The sequence below is a fragment of the Crocuta crocuta genome, unplaced genomic scaffold, assembly GCF_008692635.1.
Source record: "Crocuta crocuta isolate KB4526 unplaced genomic scaffold, BGI_CrCroc_1.0 scaffold322, whole genome shotgun sequence".
Lineage (NCBI taxonomy): Eukaryota > Metazoa > Chordata > Mammalia > Carnivora > Hyaenidae > Crocuta > Crocuta crocuta.
In genome coordinates this window covers 2,409,204-2,433,727 of record NW_027532592.1, presented here as the reverse complement: position 1 = coordinate 2,433,727, position 24,524 = coordinate 2,409,204, and the positions used below count along the sequence as shown (strand labels likewise).

The following is a 24,524-nucleotide window of genomic DNA, read 5'->3' as shown; positions in this document are numbered from 1 at the left end:
TCGAACCCACGAACCGCGAGATCATGACCTAAGCGAAAGTCGGACGCTTAACCGACTAAGCCACCCAGGCGCCCCTCTTTTAATGTTTTTTAATATATGACTCTGGTATCAGAGTAATGCTAATATTATAGGATGAGTTGAGAAGTACTCCCTACTCTTGTAATCTATGGTAGAGTTTAAAAGAGATTGGCGTTCATGCTTCTTTATATGTTGGGTTCAATTCATTGAAAGCCTCTGGCCCTGGACTTCTCTTTGTCAGGAGATTTCTTCTTATTGATTTCATCTCTTTACTTGTTATATGTTTGTTGAGATGTTCTGGTTGTTGTGTTTTGTTTTGTTTTTTTTTCTTGAGTCACTTTAAGTAATTCATATGCTTCTAGCTAAAGGTTTGTCAATTTAGTTGATCTTTGAAAAATTCAATTTTGGTTTCATTCATTCTTGTTATTATTTTTCTATTTTCATTTAATTAACTCTGCTCTAATCTTTATTATTTTCCTCCTTCTAGCTTTGAGTTTCTTTTGCTCTTCTTTTTCTGGTTCTGTAAGATATTAAACTAGGTAACTGCTTAATGCACTGCTTCCACTGCATTCAGTGTGGTGTTTTCATCAGACTCCTCTCTAGGTATTTTCTAATTGTCTTTGATTTCTTCTTTGATCCACTGGTTAAGAGTATCTTGTTTTATTTCCACATATTTACTTAACATTCCAATTTTCCTTATGTTACTGATTTTTACCTTCATTCCGCTGTGGCTGGAGAAGATACTTTGTATGACTTCGGTCTTCTTAGATTTTTGAGACTTGTGTTGTGCCTAAACATCTGGTGTATACTGGGGAATATATCATATGCACTTGAGAAGAATGTGTATTCTGCTGTGTTGAGTAGAAAGTTTTTTATACAAGTCTGTTAGGTCTGGTTAGTTATAGGGTTGCCCAAGCCCTCTGTATACATATCTTCTGTCTATATGTTCTATGCATTATTTGGAATAGGGTATTGAATTTTCTGTTATTTAAGAATTATCTCTCCCTTCATTCTATTGAAGAGTATTCCTAATGAACCGAATAGGTTCATCCTTTTAGAATGGCCAAAATAGGTTTCAAAAACAATTCAAAATAGGTTTACAAGAAATTAAACCAAGAAATTCCAATTTTAAATACCCTTATGAAATGACAGTGTAAGAATAATCACAGCCAACATTTACTGAGCCTTTATTTTCTGCCAGGCTCTAGGCAAACAATTTTAAATGCACTAGCTTATGTATAAATCTCAAATTTATACATGATACGAGAGATTATGAGAGTTTGATCAACAGGTAAATACATGTGATTCAAAGTTCTCAGTGCAGCAGTGTTCACCACAGGAAATGATAAAGAGCAAACTAGTGGACAGAACACGGCACTGAGTTAGAAAGTCCAGGTTAAATTTTTTTTTTAATGTTTATTTATTGTTTTTGAGAGAGAGAAAGAAACAGAAAGAGTGTGAGTGGCAGAGGGGCAGAGAGAGGAAGACACAAATTCTGAAGCAGGCTCCAGGCTCTGAGCCATCAGTGCAGAACCCATGTGTAGTTCGAACTGCAAGATCATGACCTCACGTCAGATGCTTAACCGACTGAGCCACCCAGGTGCCCCTTGAAAATCCAGGTTTCAAGTGTACTTTATCACTTATGACCACAAAATCCTTAAGTCTCCTGGGTTTTAATTTCCTCAAATGCAAATAATCTCTAAGATACCTTCCAGTCTTTACGACTGTTGTTTGTTACCCAATCACCTAAGACAGTGCCGGAAACAAAAGAGACCCTGACTGAAAATTATTTGAGACAGGGGCGCCTGGGTGGCTTAGTCGGTTAAGCGTCCAACTTTCGCTTAGGTCGTGATCTTGCGGTTCGTGGNTAAAAAAAAAAATTAAAAAAAAAAAAAAAAGAAAATTATTTGAGACAGTAATGTAATACCTTCTATGTACTAATCCTATTCCAGAAGCTAAGTATATAGAAGAAACATCTCTACTTGGAAAAGCTATGCAATCATGATGAATCAGAAAAATAAAAATAAACCAGTATCTAAAACAAGAAATAAAATCTAGAGTTTATATTTAAATTTACAACAAAGAAATCTTATTTGCAACCACTGATCTCTAGCATTTGGAGAAAAAGTTCTGATCAATTCTACCACATCATTCATTCAATGATTTAAAACATTTATTAAACAAGTATTGAATATCCAATCTTGAGCCAGGTAAATACTATATTTGTGTGTTTTCAATAAGCTAGGTCACAGTTTAGGCAGGGAGACATTCTGTGGATAAATATGATAAAAGGATACTAAAGTTATTAGCAGAATTCTACAGTAGCATGGACTTCCTGAGATGACATTCAACTTGATTCTTGCCAGATAAGTGAGACTAGACTATGCGTGGTTACGCAAGGAGAGTGTGTAGGGGAGGGCTCGCAGATGACACAGAGAAGACTGCTCTGCCAAGGTTAGAGTGCAGAAGGGGCAGACATCGTGCAGATTATAATGCAGCATTGTAAAAACAGGATGTCCACTGTTCTCTCACTTGGGCATACCTAACACGAGTATCACAGCTAACAGGTACTGAGCAGTTACAGGTCTGTGCATGTGCTCCTTACATAGAACCAAGGAGATAGGGTTTCACAGATAAGAAAATCTAGGTCTGAAGACATTAAAATGCTTTGTCCTGTATCACACAGCTAGTAAATGATAGGGCTAGGAGTTAAAACCAAGCAGTCTGACTTTAGAGCTTGGCACAAGGATCTCCCTTGCTCAGCTGTGTGAACCCATGCCTATTATCGTCTGAGCCCCCCCTCACATGAGGAGCTCCCCTGAGGCTCTCCAAAGTCCTTTGCGAGCTCGAGGGTCTGGGGCTCTGACGGTGCCCCCTGCAGAGTACCCACATGCCATGCCCAGGTGTGCCTCAATAGTTTAACTCCTTCCTGATGGATTTCTTCTCCCCACTAAACACAACCTTCCCTTTCCTTCCAGAATGCCAAGGAGGTCTATGTCAGCTTCTGCTAGAAAAAACAAGAATGGCGAATGCTCCAATGCTAGGTTTGGAGGAGAGCTAGTTTTCAGTCCACGTCAAAGAGAGAACGCGGACTAACACTCGTGTTAAGCCTTAAGAGAAGCCAATTATTTCAACTTTGCAGATGTGAAGTCCAACAATACCTTTAGTCCCTCCAATTCGTTTTCCAGCTGCTTAGAGTAGTGCTCGCTCTGTTCACGCAGCTTCCTGTCTTTAGACGCCTCGGCAGCCACGGCTTCGGAACGCACTTCCAGCTTTAAAATCAAATGAAAAAGGCAGATTCCACGGTTACAACCTGTTTTCCAGTGAGATGCTTTCCCCCGTGGGAATTTACCTTGTCGCAAGAAGGTAACTCAAATGTTGAAATTCGTGTTAAATACAGTTAGCCAACTAAAAAAATTCTTTTCCACAATTAAAGTACGAGATACACATTATTTCACTTATCTGAAAAGGCAGCTTTAATCGCGACCCCCTGGGCACTAGAAAATCTGCCTGACTACTAACCTCTTTCTTGGCTCTCTCTGTCCTGCGCAGTTCTTGCCTTAAGCTTTCAACTTTTTGCATCACCAGGTCCACCTCTTCTTCCTTATCTCGCACGTGGCGAGCAAGTTTCTGTTTTTGGGTGTGCAACTCTGTCAGCCGCTCATTGATCTCCATGAATTCCTGCATGGCCAGTTTCCTCTGACAGTGTGCGTCTTTCAGCTCTTTGGACTGGTTTTTTAATCGCTCACTAGCCTGGACTAGTTCCTACGGTTTCGTAAAAAGAATATAAGTTACCAATTCTGCAACCTAGGGACCCACTGTGGCCCTCAAAGGAGCTATCATTAAGTCATGAAGAGCCAAAATTATTCATCTCTGGACAAAATTAAAAGGAATCAACTCCTTTTGAACAGACAGTAATAGCATGGCGCTCCATTCATGTTCTCGGTTCCTTATGCTCATCAGCTAATTGCGACAGAACAGCTGATTGAATCTTCTAGTACCTTAGTTTCTACAAAAGAATAAAAAGTATGGAAATACCAGATGTGATGGTCTATTAAAGGTTTTGTGAAATGTAATGGATGCTTGTGAGATGTTTGAAAATTCTACTGAATCACTACAAATGGTAAAAAACAAGGAATGATCTCAAGTGGAGACTATGACTTAGCCAGAAGCAAGGAGAGAAAGCTAAATAAATGCCGGGATGAAAGTGAAAGGAGAGGAGTTAAAGACAACTCAGGTCAGGAGAACCACCTGCCTCTGGGCAAGAGGAAACGCAAATCTTTTTTGAGGAAAGAGCTTCAATGAAATCTAGGGTTTTTAGACACACAAATATGAGCACACAACCACAGATTCCCAAACACCCAAAGAACGAACGACCATAAGCAGGGAACAGAAACAAAAAACTCCAATGGTGAGGTGCCTGGGTAACTCAGTCAGTTGGTTAAGTGTCTGACTTTGGCTCAGGCCACGATATCACGGTTCATGAGTTCAAGCCTCGCATTGGGCTCTGTGCTGACAGCTCAGAGCCTGGAACCTGCTTCGGATTCTGTGTCTCCCTCTCTCTGCCCCTCCCCTACTAGCACCCTCTCACTCTGTCTCTCTTAAAAACAAAATAAGAACATTAAAAAAATACAACTGCCAATGGTATTTGGATGTTTGCATTGTCAAATATTAAGATAAAATGTTACATTTGAGGAAGTAAAAAGAAATCATCAAAATGGGAAAACGACAAAAGACTATCGAAAATGACCAGGGAAATTTATAAACAGCTGTACAGAACATTTAGAAATGGAAAAAATACAAGTGTTAAAATTAAAGACCTGACCCTATCAATGAAGTTAGCTCTATAGGAGACAAGAAAAAGTGTTAAAGCTTGAATCCAGAAACTTCAAAAAAATAAAATTATGGAGCACCAAGTAAAAATAAATGTCCTTAAAGGAAATCAGTGGAAAAAAGACAAATCCCCTATCTCCCACCCTCTAAAAGAAAGAGATAGACTTAGAGCCGACACCTGAAAAGTAACAACAGAAACAGGGAAAATGTAAAGAGAGAAGAAAAATTAAAACTGTAGATCCAGGAAAGTTCCTTTTCGAGTATGGGGCTAAAATAATTAGATTCATATAAATGAAAATCGACAAAGCTTATTACGATCAGATCTATGCTAAATAGGAACTTCTAAAGATTTATCTCAGGGAAAAGAAAAATAATTTTAAAAGCGAAGTCTAATGACATAGAAATGGAGGCCTAAGACACTGGTTGACATAAATGTGAATGTAAACATGCACAGAAGTCTGTATGATAAACAGGTCTCAACTGTACAGGAAACAGAAAGGATATAAGTAATTTTTGGTCAAAAACAACAGAAAAGTTGGAAAGAGGCAACAGAGTTAGAGGTCCTTAAACTGCTGGGGAGATAATAATTTAGATTTTGTTAAACATGCATGATAAGATTCAAGAGCAACTATTAGAAACTGTTAAAACCAATAGTGAGAAAAGTGGGAGCATAAACAAAAAACAAATACAATGAAAAGTAAAGAAAAAATTGTGCAAGTTAAAAAAAATCTGGAGATTAGTTGTACAACAACATGAATGTACTTTACACTACCAAACTGTACATGTTAAAAATGGTTAGGGTAGATGTTATGTTATATGCATTCTACCACAATTTTGAAAAGGGAATAAAGGAAACAAAGAGAAGCACAGAGATAGCATGACAAACAGAAAGGAGAAAGTACTTTGGTACAAACACGTCTAGATAAGTTAGTCAAAATAAATATGAAAGGGCTAAGTTTGTTATAACAAACTAAAAATAATGATCTAGACTTTAATCGAAAATGTGTTATTAAGGACAGAGAATGTTCCATGTAATGTAAAATTCAACACTAGGAAGAAGCGCTATTCTCAACTTTTATGCATTCCATAAAGTAGACTCAAAATAGATTACAAAGGAATTGCAAAATCATCATAGAAAAATTGGTGAACACATTACAATAATGAGAAATTTTGATTTCACGTTCATTAATAAACCAAGCGGTTAAAAAACAGTGAAATAGTGATTATCAAGCTTCATAAGTAGATGCTCTCACCCAATTTTGGGAACATGCATTCTTCTCAAGCATACAGTGAACATTCGAAAATGGAACAGTCTGATTAGGCCATGAAACAAGTTTCAGCAGATTTCAAAGAAGAGATATCAACGCTCAAGTTCTTTGATAACATCACCATTACAATAGAAATTTTTAAAAAGGCTAAATTCCATAATACCTCATTGGTCAAGGAGAAAAGTTGTTAAAATATTTAGGACTACAAAAAAAGTTGAAAATACAAACAATAAAAATGTCTAGTACATGTAATAAAATGAGAAAGCAGTAACAGGTTTACTTAGGGGTAGATTTATAGCTTGAAATACTTATATTGCAATTAAAAAAAAGGATTTAAATTCAATGAAATTCCATATAAAAAAGGACAGAACACACAAACCTTCCACCAATATAAGAAGATAATAAAAATAAGAACATAAACTAATGAAAAAGAAATGTGAGGATAATGAACATCAACAAAGTCAAAAGTTGGTTCTTTGAGAAAAATAATAAAATAGGCAAGTACCTGGTGAGATCAAAGAAAGGAAGAATAAATGCAAAAAGAAATAATGTTAAGAAAGACAACAATATTATAACTACAAATCTGGAAGAGATCAAAAAAGTTAATGGGGGGCCGCCAGGGTGGCTCAGTTGGTTAAGCATCCAACTTCGGCTCAGGTCATGATCTCGTGGTTTGAGAGTTCAAGCCCCGCATTGGGCTCTGTGCTGACAGCTCAGAGCCTGGAGCCTGCTTCGGATTCTGTGTCTCCCTCTCTCTCTGCCCCTCCCCTGCTCATGCTCTGTCTCTCTCTGTCTCTCAAAAATAAATGTTAAGAAAAAAAAAAGCTAAAAGAAGAAAAACTTTATGCCAATAAATCTGTTAACTTCTGAAATGAATTCGTACAAAAATACAATTTCTCAAAACTGCTTCAGCCAGAAACAGAATGCCTAAATAGTCCTGTAATAATTAAAGTACCTAAATAATAGTTAACAAACTCTCCCCACCCCCTCAGAGGGAGAGAATTTCCAAACTCAGATGGTTTTACAAGTGATTCCTCCAGTGTTTCAAGGAACAAATTTTCCTCTTATACAAAATTTTATCGAGAAAAGAAGAAGCAATGCTACACAACTCATTCTAGGAGACCAACATAATCTTGATACCATAAAAAACACCAGAAAGAAAAAAAATTACAAGCCAATCTTATTGATAATGACAAATCAAAAATTAGAAAAAAAACGACATTAGCAAATCAACTCCAGTGATATATAAAGTAGATACGCATGAACTCTGGGCCTCAACTTCTTGTGTTGGAATTCCAGCTCTGTCACTGTCTAGCTCTATGATCTTGAGCAAGTGTACTTGACCTCTCTGTGCTTAGTTTCACCATTTATAAAATATTAATAATAAAACAACAACAATAATACCTAAATCACAAGGCTCTTATAGAGATTGAATGACCTAATATAGGTAAAACACTCTAATAGCAGTGCTATTACATAAGTGTTACATATAGTGGCATATTATTATTTAGCAGCTAATATACGCACAATTAAGGTTTAACCCAGAATACAAAAATGGTTTAACATTAGGAAAAGTCTATAAATACAATTTGCCAAACCAAGTTATTAAAGAACAATCATATAAGCATGTCAAAAGATATTAACCAATTCCTAGACATCTGTCATAACAGTGTGCAGAAAAGCGTATTTAATAAGTTCAATACCCATCCTTGATAAAAATGATTAGCAAAGCAGGAATAGAAGATAAATTTCTTAACCTGATAAAAAAGATTTACCAAAAACTTACAGAAAATATTATTAGTGGTGAAACAGTAAAGGCATTTTCTTTGAAATCAGGACTAAGACAGGGAGTCTGCTATCACCAGTTCAATTCAACACTGTACTGTGGGTCCTAGCTAACACAGTGAGACAAGGAAAGAAAGAAAAGTCATAACAATTAAAAAAAAAACCTGTAAGAATCTCAAATATATTAGTACAATTAATAAGAATTTAGTAATGGTGCCAAAGCAAAATCAGTAAGAAAATATAAAGATACCATTTAAAATGTGAAAAAATAGAACAGCAAATTTAAAGAAAGGCAAAAAAGACCTACATAAAATTTTATGTTAAAACATTTAAGATGTTAAAGATATGGTGAAATATGCCAAGTTTGTGGATGGGAAGACTGTGGGGCTCCAGAGGAAACATTTTTATGTTTCTGTATAGACGGCACTTTCTAACAAATTTTACTGAAAGCTGGGACCTGGGCTAAAAGCAAGCCTTGTAATTTATGACTAATTTAGAATGAGAAACTCCAAAGAGATTTAACTCCTGGATGTACGTGCTTGTATTTTAGCAGAGGTGGGGAGATCGACAGGAGCCTGGATCAGGAAGCCACCCTCTTCACAGAGCTGGAGCGTCTGGGCTGATTTTTCCACTGGAGGGATTTACTTATATTCCAAAGGGTCCTAGACTCTTCTCTTGACAGTTCCAAGGAGACTCTCAGAAGGATGGGTGGAGATAATGGGGGACAGAGAGAAGGAAGCATCTGCCTCTCATCTTTATATAAACACCCTCACTTTTTTAGGATTCCTCATCCACAACACCGATTCCATATATATATGTGTGTGTATTTATAAGTAGGGCTTTATCTACCCAGCTCTGCACTGCCTCAGAGGTAAGCATTAGCACACAGGCGAGCGGTGTGCTTATCTCTGCTGTATGTGCATCACAATACTGTGCCCTGGTCCTGAAATCGGTGTGTGTACTTGGAATAATATTAATAAATATGACAGTAAGAACTTAAAGATTCAATACTGTAACGATGTCAATTCTCCTGAAATTACTCTACAGATTTAACGCAATTTTAATCAAGATCTCATCAAAGGTTTTAAGGAATGGAGAGGTGAGATACAGAGTCATGCATAGATGGAAATGTAACATACGACAGAGGTGACGCTGCACGTCACTGGGGAAGACAGGGCCTATTTTGTAAATGAGCTACTGTTAGCTACAGGAAAAGCTGAAATTGGATCCTTGCATCTCACATGATACCAAAAAGTAAATCTGGTATATTAAAATTTAAATACAAAAGGCCGAACTTTAAAACTTCAAACTAAAAACTGAGAACTTTAAAAAAAAACCTGAAAATTTTAACCTCAGGTTTCTTACATAAGCCAGCAAATCTTTAAATCTTTAAGAAAGATTGACATATTTGACTACATTAAAACTAAAAACTTCTGTTATTCAAAAGATCCCATGAAGAAAATGAGAAGTCAAGCCACTAACTGGGAGGTTTCTTAACACAACTTACAAAAGATTAATACAGAAATTTTCAAGAATTCTTAACAAACTAGTATTGTTGAAAATAGACCAGGTGGTGGAGTGAAAGTATAAATTGATGCAATCAGTGGAAACGATTCGGCATTATCATGAAAAATAGAGTTATTTGCATTATTTATGACCCAATTATTCTACTCGTAATTATATGTACAAGTGTGTGCACATCAGCATACATATTTAAGAATGGTCATTTACAGTGGCTATCAAGTGTGAGCAACTTTAATGACTCTTAAAAAAACCTGAATACATAGATTCTGGAGCATTCGCATAGTGGTGTACTGCACAGCCGATAAATGAATGCTCTACAGCTCTATGGATGAATCTTGGAAATATACGGAGTAAAAAAACAAACTGTACAAAGTTGCGTGTACCACTTTACAAAGCTCAGAGACAAGCAACACTAAATATTTTTGTATATATTTTTAATTTCCTATGGCATTAAAAATGCTTTAGCCAACAATCTTAATGGCTATATAATATTCCATCATATGAACTGGTTGGGCATTTCAGTTGTTTCTAATATTTTTCTTTTGTAAATGTGGTAAGAAATTTGTCATGAACAAATTTTTGTTTGAATGATTATCTCCATGAATTAAATTTCGACGAATGGAATTTATTATATCAAGTACTTTAGTATTTGAAGGCTCTGGATACTTATTGCAAATTAGCTTTCCAGAAATAATATATCAGATTATAATCTCATCTGGAGCATTTGGCACTGGCATTTTTATTTATTTTTACTGAGGTATAATTAACATAGAACGGTGTACAACATGGTGATTCAACAATTCTATACGTCACTCAGTGCTCACCAGGATAAGCATAGTTACTCTCCATCACCACACAATGCTATTACCACATTACTGACTATATTCCCTATGCTCTACTTTTTAACTTCATGACACATTTATCTTATTATATATTATTTAGAGATACACTAATATGGGATAAGAAGTATTTTTCAATAAGGAAATGACAGACAATAAGGAGAAAGGAATAAAAAAATAACTGGCCAAAGCTATGCCACAAAATTCGTAATGTTCTATTCCTTAAATTAGATGGTAGGTTCAGAGATGCGCATTATATTTTTTGCATTAAAACTCATATAATGTTACATTTATTCTTTAATATGTACCTAATGAAAAAATGTTAAAAAGATTATCTGCTGCCTGTAGAATATTAAGTAAATCACTTAAAATTCTTTATCAATTTTTCTTTATAGCACTACCCTCTTCTCAAAACACACTAAAAAAGGATTTTTAATATTAAAACTTAATAAAATTGGCAAGATACTTGTTACTATAAATCTAGATATCGGATTCTCATCCTTTTCATGTTTACTAAGTTTGGTTGAATAATTCTATTTTTAAATAGATAAGTTACCACTAATACAACATTACTACAATATTATTAAAACATATAGAGCATCTGCCATAAATTCCAAATGTTACTAAGTTGGCCACAGATTTAAATGGATCTGAACACAAAACTGCTTCTAACTGCATTAATTAAAAAGTAAAAATACACTAACCAAATTAACTTTAACCTTTATAGCTTTCTGTTACTCTTTGATTTGCTTCATCAGCAAAAGGTTGTTTTATTTTTAATTGGCTCCATTTCTTTACTGACAGGAAGACTTTAAAATCTTCTCCAAAAGTACTTCATTATACTATCAGTTATAGACTACATCATCAAATACAATTTATAAATGCCATAAACCACTCATTGCTTTTTTTATGTTGGCTAGTATTCTGACATTTTTCAATTTGTTAATGAAAGGCATAGTACACATTCTGAGTGGTTTAAGTAAAATATTTTTCTCTAGTGCTTGAACATTATTTACCCTATTGGACGTGTTAGATTGTTTTCGCTATTAATAAACTGTGTTGATGTTTACATAATACTGTTTAAGTATTACATCAAGTTCTTATGAAAATAATTTTAGCTTGTTCATCTGGGCTTTGAAAGAGAAACTGACATTTTAAAAAATAATTAATACATTAAAGAAATTTTTTATTATAATCTTTTAAGAATGTGTGAATTAAGGGTTAAAAAATTAAGTTAAACAATTAGGCAAATCCCAATGAAAACATGCCTTTAGTTTTTATTTGTCCAAAGAGGCTAAACATATTTCACTGTTTGCTTATTCCTTAATATTCTTAAGAACATTTACTTTTAATCAAGTCCTTTGATTTAACTTTTCAAAAGAACAAAGGACTCTGAAGTTAAAAATTCTTGAGAATATGAAAGTTTCTTCTTTACTAGCTATTAATCAAATGACATATACCAAAATAAACTTTTTACAATCAATACTTTCTATCCATGTATTTTTACCTTGTTTAATTCTTCCCTTTCTTGTTGCAGTGTTTTGATTTGCTTTTCATAAGCCTTGATTTGTCTGATAGCGTCATCCAGCTCCGTCCTCACGGCGTGGGCCTCCTCAAGCTGCTGTTCCAAGTGACTGGAATCTAAAAAAAGAAAAGTGTTTATTTTAGTATTAGTATAAAAACAAATGCTTACAACCACGGTTTTAAACAACTAAGTTAAAAAATAACGTATCTGGAATTTGGTATTAGGCTTATAGACACCTTGCACTAGGACTGTAACTCACCACAGTTCAAGGCGAATGAAGTTCACTGAAGAGGGTGTACGGCTACTGTCAGTGTGAAAATGTGTAACACCTGTGTGTAAAAATGTCCTACATTTCTATTAGAAAAAGACCATACTTCCAGAAAAGTGCCTTCAGAACCAATTGAAAGCTTAAAACTATTAAAGACATCAAATGCCAACAGACAAAATAGACCGGTTTTCCTATGTGGTTGGTTATTAGCGTTCGTGTGCTGACTTTAGTCACATTATTGTTAAGCCGGCTGCGCTTCTAATGGTTTTGGGCCCCAGCCCAGTTTCACTAGTGGGTATCTGAGGAACAGTCCCTGATTTCGGAAAGCAAATGTCTGAATACCTCTGATCTAGGTCTGTTCCCCCATTTTCTAGAAGAAGAAACCGAGGCCCAGGGAGCTGGATATCTAGCCTGAGGTCACATTGCTAAATGGTCTTGGAGCAAAGGTGACCACTCAGGAACTCTGGCATCGGCCTCCTCACCTGGAAAGTAACGTTACCAAATAATTCTTTAAAAAAAAATTTTTTTTTAATGTTTATTTTTGAGAGAGACAGAGCATGAGCAGGGGAGGAGCAGCAAGAGAGAGCGAGACACAGAATCTGAAGCAGGCTCCAGGCTCCAAGCTGTCAGCACAGAATCCGATGTGGGGCTCGAACTTTCAAACTGTGACATCATGACCTGAGCCGAAGTCAATGGTTTAACCGACTGAGCCACCTAGGCGCCCCTACTAAATAANAAGTTGCTGCGGTGGAGGTCAAGGAGGTTGTTTCCTGCTTTCTCCTCTAGGAGATGGTTTTCAGGATGTTTAATCTTAAAGATCACGGGGTATTTAGTCTTACACTCAAAATTATATTTTACCATTTCCTCAAGTTTCAGCATTGCATGTAGGATTTTTTTTTCAGTTTAGACTAAGTTCCTTGAAACATTTTTAAGTGAAACTTTTCTGTTATTTTAAGGTTTTAACACTTTTAAGATGTCAAAAGTTTGTTATTTCTAGTAATTTGGAGTCAAAATTTAGTATGTGACATGGCTGACTTTTGTCATTTGAGGGGTCTAACTGGAATCCTATTCACCCGAGCCAGCTGAATGACTGACACTCACCTCCTTTCTTCTACTCCGAAGAGTTCTACCCTGGCACGGTGGAGGGTTTTGGCAAATTATGGAGTCATTTGCTTATCTCAACTGCTTTTCATAAGAAACAAAAATGAAGTCAGTGTTTTATAAACTGTCTGCATCACATCGAGTGACAGCGAAATGACTCCCCAGGGCGGCTTTGGCAGCCTGCGGGGACGGTCACGGCTCTCTCTCGGTGGAGGGCAACTGTCTGCCCCCAGCCATTTCACTGTGGCTGCTTTGCAGTGAAGTTCGTAAGTGTATCTGCGAATTACAGGTCAGATTTTCGCGGTTTCACACAGAAGGGTTGGAGAAGACAAACGTGATGATTTATAGAATCTTCCAAGCTGATAGACACAGAATTTTTCATTCCCCAAAGAGAAAAACCCCAACTCAAGAAAAATCCAGTATGTACTGAGTTTCAGAAAAATCCAGAATGCGCTGAATTTTGACCAACTGTAAAATGGCGAAGGCATGTGACTGTTTACTTCCACTGACAAGTGGTGAATTCGATCAAGACACTGAAAGAAATCCTCTGAGACTATAAAAAGTACCCCATGCGACACGACGACCATGCCACCCGGGTGAAGTGGTTAAAACGCAGTTTTCGGGAGCAGCACCAGCACCAGCACCACGGGCTAGCGCATCCCAACCCGGTTCCGAGCTGCTGCCGCCGGGGCAGCCGCGGGATCCGACCTGCTCGTGATGAGGACTGAATCCAGGATGAGAACGCGGGAGGGGAATTTTCTCTGCAGCAAGTGGCACAGAAGAAGTATTAAACAGAGTTGGTCTTGAAGGAGAGGACAAGTCAGGAGGATGAAGAGTGACCCACCACACGTGAAGGCGAGGCGCACACGTAAACCGCGTGGCCGGTTTTAGGGACCCGGGAAGGAGGCCAGGGCGGGAGGTCANTGCCCTGCGCGGATGCGGCCTCGCGCGTCTCCCGCACCCATCCCTGCCCCGCGCGCGGACGCGGCCTCGCGCGTCTCCCTCACCCATCCCTGCCCCGCGTGGATGCGGCCTCGCGTGTGTCCCTCACCCCTCCCTGCCCCGCGCGGATGCGGCCTCGCGCGTCTCCCTCACCCATCCCTGCCCCGCGTGGACGCGGCCTCGCGTGTCTCCGTCACCTCTCCCTGCCCCGCGCGCGGACGCGGCCTCGAGCGTCTCCCTCACACATCCCTGCCCCGCGTGGACGCGGCCTCGTGCGTCTCCCTCATCCCTCCCTGCTCTGCGCGCGGACGCGGCCTCGCGCGTCTCCCTCACCCATCCCTGCCCCGCGCGGACGTGGCATGGCCGCTTCTCCTTGACGCTCTGATCCCTAAAATCATCCAGGACCTTCCGAGAGGTGAAGAGATCTGACTTCTCATCATGATGGGGAAAACAGGCTCCCCTATTCTCACCCTTCTCCCTTCATTCACTATCTTTCTCCTTCATTTACACGATGCAGGGCTGTGTGTGGGGGGGGGAGGGGGAAGAGAGAGAAAGTTTAGGCTTGCAGAGATGCAGAAAAAAGGGTGGGTGCCAGGGGCTGGGGGCTGGTGGGGGAAGGGCTTCCGTGGGGGACAACGCTGGGCTGCAGACAGAGGGTGATAGTTGCACAGCACATGACCGTGTTAGAGGCCACTGGCCTGATGTTTAAATATGGTTAAAATGGTCATTTTATGTTATGTACATTTTACCACAAAAAATAGGCTTAAAAGTGAACAGTGAAAGAAATGAACGAGATTTACTGGAATCAAGAGGCACGCTGAGAGACCAGCACGTGACCCAGGAAAGAGGGGCTGGGAAGGAAGGATACTAAAAAGAGGATTTACCTTTTCCCTTAACCTCGTTTTCACCGGTTCTGCCCCCACCCCCACCCGGGAAATGCTAAACTATAAGTGAAGAGCAGTCGTACAGGCTCCATGTTTAGGGGTAAAGTAGAGAAGAGACTCTCCATCAACAAGAGGTCAATGGTAAGCAATTTCCCCAGTTAGGACGGCTCCTTCCAGGCACGTAGCTTGTACGTAAGGGCTGAGTGTGCTGGGAATTGCCCGGAAAGACATATTAGGGAGACACCTTAGGAAGTGATCACACGTTTTCAAGAGCGAAGTTTCACTTAGTCACTGGCTCATCAACAAATATTGACTAGGGGTGTTTAAGTGTTCATGCATCCTTCCGTGCACTTGGACGTATCAAGGAATAAAACTGTCAAATTTCCTATTTTCTTTTTTTTTTAATTTTTAATGTTTTATTTATTTTTGAGAGAGGGAGAGAGAGAGAGACACCATGAGCAGAGGAGGATCAGAAAGAGAGGGAGTCATAGAATCCAAAGACAGGCTCAAGGCTCTGAGCTAGCTGTCAGCACAGAGCCCGACGCGGGGCTTGAACCCACAAACTGTGAGATCATGACCTGAGCCAAAGTCAGACTCTTAACGGACTGAGCCACCCAGGCGCCCCCAAAATTCCTATGTTCAAGAAGCTTACCATCTAGCAGTGAGGAAAGGGAAGGAAAACAATATACACATAAAAAAATACGTCAGTGATAAAACGTATTCTAGAGGAGTTTAAGGTGAGGAATGTTTCTGGCGAGCAAACAAGCAAAAATGAATAAAATGAAGCAGGAAGGAAAGAGGGAAGGCAGGCGGGAAGGAAGAGGGGGTGGAGAAAGAGAGGAAAGACAATGAAACAGTGAAAGCTCTGAATGTGACCAAGCAGAACTAAGCGCAGTTCGCTTTGGCGGGAGTCTGGGGACGCAGCTACGTCCAAGAGAACCGAGGGCCCTGGAGACGGAGCTGACGTTTTACTTTCATCCGGGAGCCAGTGGGGATGTGCGGAAGGAGGACACGGTAGCATGTGTGCTGAGGCTGTGACGTGATCGGATCTACATCTGAAGAGCTTCCTCTGAGGACTTCTGCTTCCAGAAAGCTGGCTTAGACACACTTTCCCTCTTCCCTGGACATCATAATAAAACAAATACAAGAAAACTGAAATTTGGAGAGAAAAAGGATGACCAATGGGGACAAGGGAACCTGAAACTGTGATGTCAGGAGTACTGGACCAACACAACTGCAAGTTCTCTGGGTTTTCTTTCCGGTTCATTTTCTCCAGACACAGAGCCAAAGACACTGGCGACCCAGAAATGCCAACAGGGGAGCAAATAAAGCCCCAACAAAAGCCTACTCTTTCCACCCAGAGGCCCAGGAAAGGAACAAATCAGCAAGACCGAAAACTTTCAGGAAATAACTGTCCCGCTCACGTTAAACAACACAGAAACAACTTACTCCACAACCACTTCGGTCAGCAAAGGACACGTGAGGAGACTTCCAGTCGCGTCAGGCGGTGATGAAGCGCCCAACACCCTGTGAGGCACAAACGGTACTCGGAGGAGGGCTGGGCCAGGGCCAGGAGAGTCAATCCTGTTGGCTCTAACAAGCGCGTCCCACACGCAATGTCAGTGGAAACCACACGGCCACCCAGCACCTCCGCCCCCCACTGGCAGCAGTGAGGCCCTCCACCTTCCCACTTGGGGGCGGTGTCAGGGAAGGCGGACCATCCGCCACTGCCCTGCGGTACTAGGGCCACGCCCACCAGTGCTGGGGGGAAACAGGCGGGGGGCCTGGAACACCCGACCTCTTCCAGGGATAACGAGGGGCCCGTCTTTGGGTGTCGAGGGAGGCCACGTGGGGACACTGAACTTCTACCTCAACCTGGCAATCTACCGCTGCTGGAGTGGTGTCAGGAAAAGCCAGCGAAAATGGAAAGTTTAAATAAGATCCAGAGACACTAACTTAAAGTCAGTCACCCTATCAGGAACTAGGAAAATCTCGACTTGAATGAGAAGAGAACTCAATAGATGCAGACACTGAAATGACAGAGATGTTAGAACTACCTGACAAGACAGGACACCGGCTATTATAAAAATGCTTCCCTGAGTACTTATGGACATATCTGAAGTAAATGAAAACACAGAAGACTCAAGAGAAGGTACAGCAAGTCTCAGCAAAGAAACAAGCTTACAAAAAACAGAATGGAAATTTTACAAATAAATGTAATAAAAATCTGGGTTGTTGGATTCGGCAGCACAAAGGAGGGAGGAGAGGAAAGAATCAGTGAGATGGAAGAGAAAACAGTAGAAACTGACCAATCTAAATAGTGGGGGGAAAAACAATGAAAACAAGAATGCACAGAGACCCAACGGTTTGTGGGTTGACAACAAAGGAAAGAACATCTAAGTCATAAGAGTCCCAGAAAGATAAGAGAGTAGGCAGGTCTGTAAAAGTACTCAAAGTAACAAAGCGGAAAAATGTGGAAAGACACATTTATGTATCTTTATTACAGAAGATGAACAAATCCCAAACAGAATAAACCCCAAGAAATCCATGCCCAAATACACCATTAAACATCAGAGAACTATAAAAGAAAAACCTTGCAAGCAGCCAGAGAAAAACAACACCTTAGATAAAAGGGAAAAAAAACCCCAAAAACCTCAGAATGACTGATTTTCCTCCTCATGAACCACAGAGTCCTAATGGAGGTGGTACAATAGTTTTCAGATGCTAAAACAAACAAAAAAACCTCAACCCAGGATCCCATGCCCTGCAAAAATATTCTTTAGTTATAAAGAAGAAATTAAGATATTCTCAGATGAGTAAAAACTAAGAGAATTTGCTGACAGCAGGGCTATCTTTAAAAAAATGGCTAAAGGAAGGGGCGCCTGGGCAGCTCAGTTGGTTACACGTCCAACTTCAGCTCAGGTCATGATCCTACGGTTTGTGAGTTCAAGCCCTGCTTCAGGCTCTGTGCTGACAGCTCGGAGCCTGGGGCCTGCTTCAGATTCTGTGTCTCCCTCTCTCTCTGCCCCTCCTTTGCTCACACTCTGTCTCTCTCTCTCAAAAATAAACATTAAAAAAAATTTTTTAACAGCTAAAGAAAATTATCTCAACAGAAGACAACAGAACAAGGAGCTCATCAATATCAAGAAGGCATGAAGAGTGTGGTACATAAAAATATGGGTAAACTGGGGCGCCTGGGTGGCTCAGTCAGTTAAGTGTCCGACTTCAGCTCTTGTCATGATCTCACAGTTTGTGGGTTCAAGCCCTGCATCAAGCTCTCTGCTGTGAGCACAGAGGCCACTTCAAATCCTCTGTCCTCTCTTTCTCTGCCCTTCTTCCACTTGAGCACATGTGCATGCACTCTCTCTCAAAAATAAGCATTTAAATAAATAAATAAATATTTTAAAATATGGGTAAATCCACAAGGATTTTCTTCTCTTAAGTTTTCTAAATTATATTCCATGGTTGCAGGAAATATTATAACCTTGTCCAATATGCTTCTAAAACACATGAAGAGAAAATACTTGAAGCAGTTATATATTAAACCAGGAGAAAAAATAATTGTTATTAACACAAAACAGACTGTTATAATTAAGACATTGTATGTTAGCCTCATAGCAACCGTAAAGCAAAAAGCAACAGTAGGAACACAGAAGACAGAGAAGGGAATCAGAGTATTAACACTATTGAAAATGATTAATTTACGAATGAAGTTAGTAAGAGAAAAAGAGAGAAACACAGGAACTACAAAACACTCTGAAAACAATAAGATGCCTTTAGTAAATCCTTACGTTTTATCTTTTTAAATATAAATGGATAAAATTCTCCAACAAGACCTAACATGGCTGGATGAATTAAAACAACAAGATCCAATTATACACTGTCTATAAAAGCCTCACTCCGACTTTAAGGAGACACAAAGGCTCAAATGAAGGGATGGAACAAGAGATTTCATCCAAATGGAAACCAAAAGAAAACAAGGGTAACTATACTTAGACAAAAGAGAAGTTAAGTCAAAAATGGTAACAAGAGACAAAAAAAGCTACCGTATAATAATAAAAAGGTTAATTTATCAAGAAGATATGACAATTATAAATACATATGCACCTAATACTATAGCACCTAAATATACTGAGCAGATATACCAGATTTGAAGGAATAAATAAACACTACGATAAAGTAGGGGACTTCAATACCGTACTTCCAACATGGATACATCATCTAGTCAGAAAAATCAATAAGGAAACACTGAATGGGAATTATATTTTAGACCAAATGGATCTAACAGACACATACAGAACATTGCATCCAATAGCAGCAGAATATACATTCTTCCCAAACACACAAGGAACATTCTCCAGGATACATCAAAAGCTAGGCTACAAAACAAGTGTTATTTAATTTTTTGAAAAAATTTTAAATGTTTATTTTTGAAAGAGCATGCATGGACATGAGTGGGGGAGGGGCAGAGAGTGAGGGAGACACAGAATCCGAAGCAGGCTCCAGGCTCGGAGCTGTCAGCACAGAGCCTGACGTGGGGCTTGAACCCATGAGCCACAAGATCATGACCTGAGCCAGAAGTTGAACATTTAACCAACTGAGCCAACCAGGCACCTCACAAAACAAGTCTTAAGAAATTTAGCAAACCATACTAAGAATCTTTTCCAAGCACAAAGGTATGAAATTAGAAATCAATAAAGGAGGAAACTGGAAAATTCATGAAAATGTGGAAACTGAGCAACACACTCCCGAATAACCAACAGATCACAAGAAGAAATTAAAAGGGAAATAAAAAAATTTTTTCTAACAAACCAAAATGGAAACACTATATACCAAAAACACATGGGATATGGCAGAAGCAGTTCTAAGAAGGAAGTTCATGGCTATAAACACCTATGTTAAAAAAAAAATGAAAGATCTGAAACACCTAACTTTAGTTATCAAGCAGCTAGAAAAAAATCAAACTAAACCTAGTTAGCCAGAGAAAGGAATGAACAAAGATCAGAGTAGCAATAAATGAAACAAGCATCAGGAAAACAAAAGATCAACATAACTAAGAGACTGTTTTTGGACAATCAAAATTGGCAAAACTTTATCTGGACTAGAAAAGAAGACTCATGGGGCACCCGGGTGGCTCAGTCAGTTAAGCGGCCAACATCGTCTCAGGTCATGATCTCATGGTTCGTGGGTTGGAGCCCCGTGTTGGGCTCTGTGCTGATAGCCAGCTCAGAGCCTGGAGCTTGTTTCAGAATCTGTACCTCGCTCTCTCTCTGACCTTCCCCTGCTCACGCTGTCCCTCTCTCTGAGAAAGAAATAAAACGTTAAAAAAATTTTTTTTAAAAAGATGACTCATAAATAAAAACAAATGAAACAGAAAACATTTCAATGGGCAGCACATATACAAAGATCATAAGAGACTACTATGAACAATTACAAGCCAGCAAACTGGATAACCTAGAAAAACAGATAATTTATAGAAACAGAGAATCAAACAAAACTGAACTGTGAATAAGTTAAAAAAAATCTAAGCAGGGGCGTCTGGGTGGCTTAGTCGGTTAAGCGTCTGACTTTCGCTTAGGTCATGATCTCGCGATTCGTGGGTTTGAGCCCCGTGTCGGGCTCTGTGCTGACTGCCAGCTCAGAGCCTGGAGCCTGTTTCAGTCTGTGACTCCCTCTCTCTCTGACCCTCCCCTGCTCACGCTGTCTCTCTCTCTCTCTCTCTCCTAGAAATAAATAAAAAAACATTAAAAAAAAAAATCTAAGCAGACCAATAATACTAAAGATACTGAATTAAAACCTCCAAAAAAAAAAAAAAAATCCAGGACCTGACGGTTTTACTGGTGAATTCTAACCAACCTTTTAAAAAGAATTAACACCAATCCTCCTTGAAATTTTCTAAAAAATGAAAGTGGAAGGAATATGTTCAAACTCATTTTATGAGGCCAGCACTAGGAGGGCACCAAAAGCAAAAATCAACAAGTGAGGCGACTTTGAACTTACTTCTGCTCAGCAAGGGAAACCATCCACAACATAAAAAGGCAACCAATGGATGAGAGAAAGAATCTGCAAATCATAGATCTGATAAGGGGTAAGTATAGAAAAAATATTTTAATAACTCATAAATCACTGGCAAACAAACAATCCGCTTAGAAAATGGGCAGAGGATCTGAACAGACATTTTTTTCCGAAGAAGACATAAAGATGGCTAACAGGTACATGAAAAGGTGTTCAACGTCATAAATTATCAGGCCAACACAAATCAAAACCACAATGAGGTTATCACCTCGCACCTGTTAGAATGGCTGCCATCCAAAAGACAAGGAGTAACAAGTGTTGGCAAGGATGCAGATAAAAGAGGGTATGTGTGCACTGCTGGTGGAAATGCTAATTAGTGCAGCCACTTTGGAAAACAGTATGGAGGTTCTTCAAAAAATTAAAAGAGGGGCACCTGGGTGGCTCAGTCAGTTAAGTGTCCTACTTCAGCTCAGGTCATGAGCTGAAGGGTTCATGAATCTGAGCCCTGCACTGGGCTCTGTGATGACAGCTCAGAGCCTGGAGCCTGCTTTTGGAGTCTGTCTCCTTCTCTCTCTCTGCCCCTACAGGGCTTGCATTCTGTCTTTCTGTCTCAAAAATAAACAAACCTTAAAAAAAAATTAGAATAGAGCTACCAAAGGATCTAGCAATTCCACTCCTGAATATTCATCCAGAGAAAACAAAATCACTAAATTGAAAATATATACGCATTCTGTGTTTACCGCAGCATTATTCACAATAGTCAAGACACAGAAGCAACCTAAATGTCCGGTGACAGATACATGGATAAATAAAATGTGGGGTATATGTACAATGGTATACCACTGAGCCATTAAAATGAGGGCTGTCTTGCCATTTGCAACAAAGTGGATGAAACTTGAGGGAATTATGCTAAGGAAAAGTAGTCAGAGAAAGACAAATACTGCATGATCTCACATATACGTGGAATCTAAAACCCCAAAAAAGTGAACTCAGAGAACAAATTGGTGGTTCCAAGAGGGAGGGGTGCAGGGCACATTAATGGGGTAAAGGTGATCACAGGTACAAACTTCTAGTTATATAATAAGTAAATCCTGGGGATGCCATTTACAGCATGAGGACTACAGCTAATAATTCTGTACCGCATACTGAAAAGTCGTCGAGAGTAGCTCTTAAAATTTCTAAGCACAAGAAAAAAAATCTGTAAGTACGAGTACTAACGGTGGCTAACCGGAGGTCCTGTGGTGGTCATTTCACAATACATACAAACACTGAATCATTATGTGTACATCTGAAGCTAATTAATGTAATGTTGCATGTCAACTATACCTCAATAAGAAAAAAATTAAAGAACAGAAACAAAAACAAAGGCAGTACAAAGAACAAAAGAAAGAAAAAGAAAGGCAGAAAACTAAAGACCAATATCCTTCACGTATACAGATGCAAAAACACTAGCAATAAAATTCAGTAACACGTAAAAATAATATAACTATACACCGTGACTGGTCATGTATTTACTTCAGGGATGTAAGGCTGGTCCAATTATTTCAAAATCAACCACTCTAATCCCCCATATTTATAGGCTAACTAAAGGGGGCAAAATCACATGTTCCTATCAGTAAATGCAGAAAAAATATTCGACAAATTTCAACAACCACCTGTGATAAAAACTCTCAGAAATACAGTGAACTTCCGACTCAGTAAAGAGCATCTATAGAAAACGTGTAGCTAATATTGCGCTTGCGGGTGAGAGTCTGGAGGCTTCCCCCTAAGGCTGGGAAGAAAGCCAGGATGTGCATTCTCCTCGCTCTTCTGCACGGTGCGGATTCTAGCAGCACCACAAAAGGAAATAAAAAGCACACAGATCAGAGAGGCAAAAACACAACTGTCCTATTTGCAGATGCAAGATGACTGCACAGAAAATCTTAAGGAATCAATTAAAAAATAAAAAACACCACCATCCTCTTAGAGCCAATAAGATGGGCTTATGAGTGACTCATCCCGATCCGTATTATCTCCCTGAAGATACGTCACCGACCACCCCAGCGGATGTCTTCTCAGTGCCATGTAGCCAACACACTCGGTGCTCTTGAGGTTTAAGGCAAAGCAAATGAGTCTGCTGATCACATTTCCAAATACCTTAATTTTAGAAAGGTAAAGCTACAGAAATTTGATAGAGATATCTCTTAGGAAGAGAGCCACTTAATAAAATAGAACAGCATAAATTATGGTCAAATTTAAGAGTTCCATGTATTTAATATAAGCAAAGTATTAACCTGCCATTTAAACCGTCCTTTTTAGGGGCGCCTGGGTGGCTCAGTCGGTTGAGTGTCCGACCTCGGCTCAGGTCACTGTCCGACCTCGGCTCAGGTCACTATCTCACAGTCATGAGTTCAAGACCCACATCAGGCTCTGTGCTGACAGCTTGGAGCCTGGAGCCTGCTTCAGATTCTGTGTCTCCCTCTCTCTGCCACCCCCCCAAAATTAACATTAAAAAATTTTTAAATTGAAGACTGTGTCTCAGATTCTTTCTTCTCCTTCACTTACTTCAGTCTTAAAACGGCATTTCTGGAGAGGCCTGACTACCCTGGCTAAGCCAGTACCTTCTCTCTCTCCCTATCCCGAGACAGGGTGCCACGCCTCTCCACCCCACAAAAGGCTTCCATCACGCTGACAGGAAAAACCAGAAACCTTGTAACAGTCAGTGGGACTCTACTGATCAGATCCTCTACTTCTCCACGCCGCCTCCTCCGTCCTCCAGCCACGCCGTCTGAACCCGTGAGCCACATTCTGACTTCAGGGCCTTTGCACTGGCGGGTCCTTCTGCGTGGAACACACACTTCCCACGTAACTACTTCCCACGTAACTACTTCCCACGTAAGTGCACAGCTAGCCCCTTACCTTCTTCGAGTGCGTGCTCACCTGTCACCTTCTCAGTGGGGCTTCTCCCCAGACCAGCCTGCATAAAACTACAGAACTCCCCACCCCGGACCCCTGACCCCTTCTCCTTATTCTGCTGTCTTCAAGTCTCCACCGCCTCTAACATAGTGTGGCATTTACAGAGTCACACAGCCACTGCCTTATTGCTGTTGGGTGCCTCCCAGGCCCGCAAGGACCAGGGTTCTGCCACCACGCTTAGCACTGTCACCGGGCTTAGCACAGTTGCTGTGCTTAGTACTATCACTGTGCTTAGTACCGTCACTGTGCTTAGCTCTGCCGCCATGCTTAGCACCATCACAGTGCTTAGCTCTGTCACTATGTTTAGCACAGTCACTGTGCTTAGTACCATCGTTGTGCTTAGCACAGTCGCCGTGCTTAGTACCGTCACTGTGCTTAGCTCCGTCACTGTGCTTAGTATTGTCACTGTGCTTAACTCTGTCACATGCCTAGGACGGTCACTGTGCTTAGTACCATCACCATGCTTAGTACTGTCACCGTGCTTAGCACAGTCGCTGTGCTTAGCTCCATCACTGTGCTTAGTACCGTCACTGTGCTTAATACCCTCACTGTGTTTAGTACCATCGC

At 39.9% G+C, this 24,524-nt stretch overlaps 1 protein-coding gene across 1 annotated transcript in view; it reads right to left on the bottom strand.

Moving 5' to 3' along the window:
* CDC42BPA (CDC42 binding protein kinase alpha) overlaps positions 1–24,524 on the bottom strand; it is a 285,304-nt gene that overhangs the window by 95,103 nt on the left and 165,677 nt on the right. The window contains exons 15-17 of the mRNA XM_077779914.1: positions 11,775–11,908; positions 3,541–3,783; positions 3,180–3,290 (exon numbers count right to left, since the gene is read on the bottom strand). Coding sequence (XP_077636040.1) covers positions 3,180–3,290; positions 3,541–3,783; positions 11,775–11,908 — 488 coding nt within the window. The remainder of the gene's footprint in view (positions 1–3,179; positions 3,291–3,540; positions 3,784–11,774; positions 11,909–24,524) is intronic.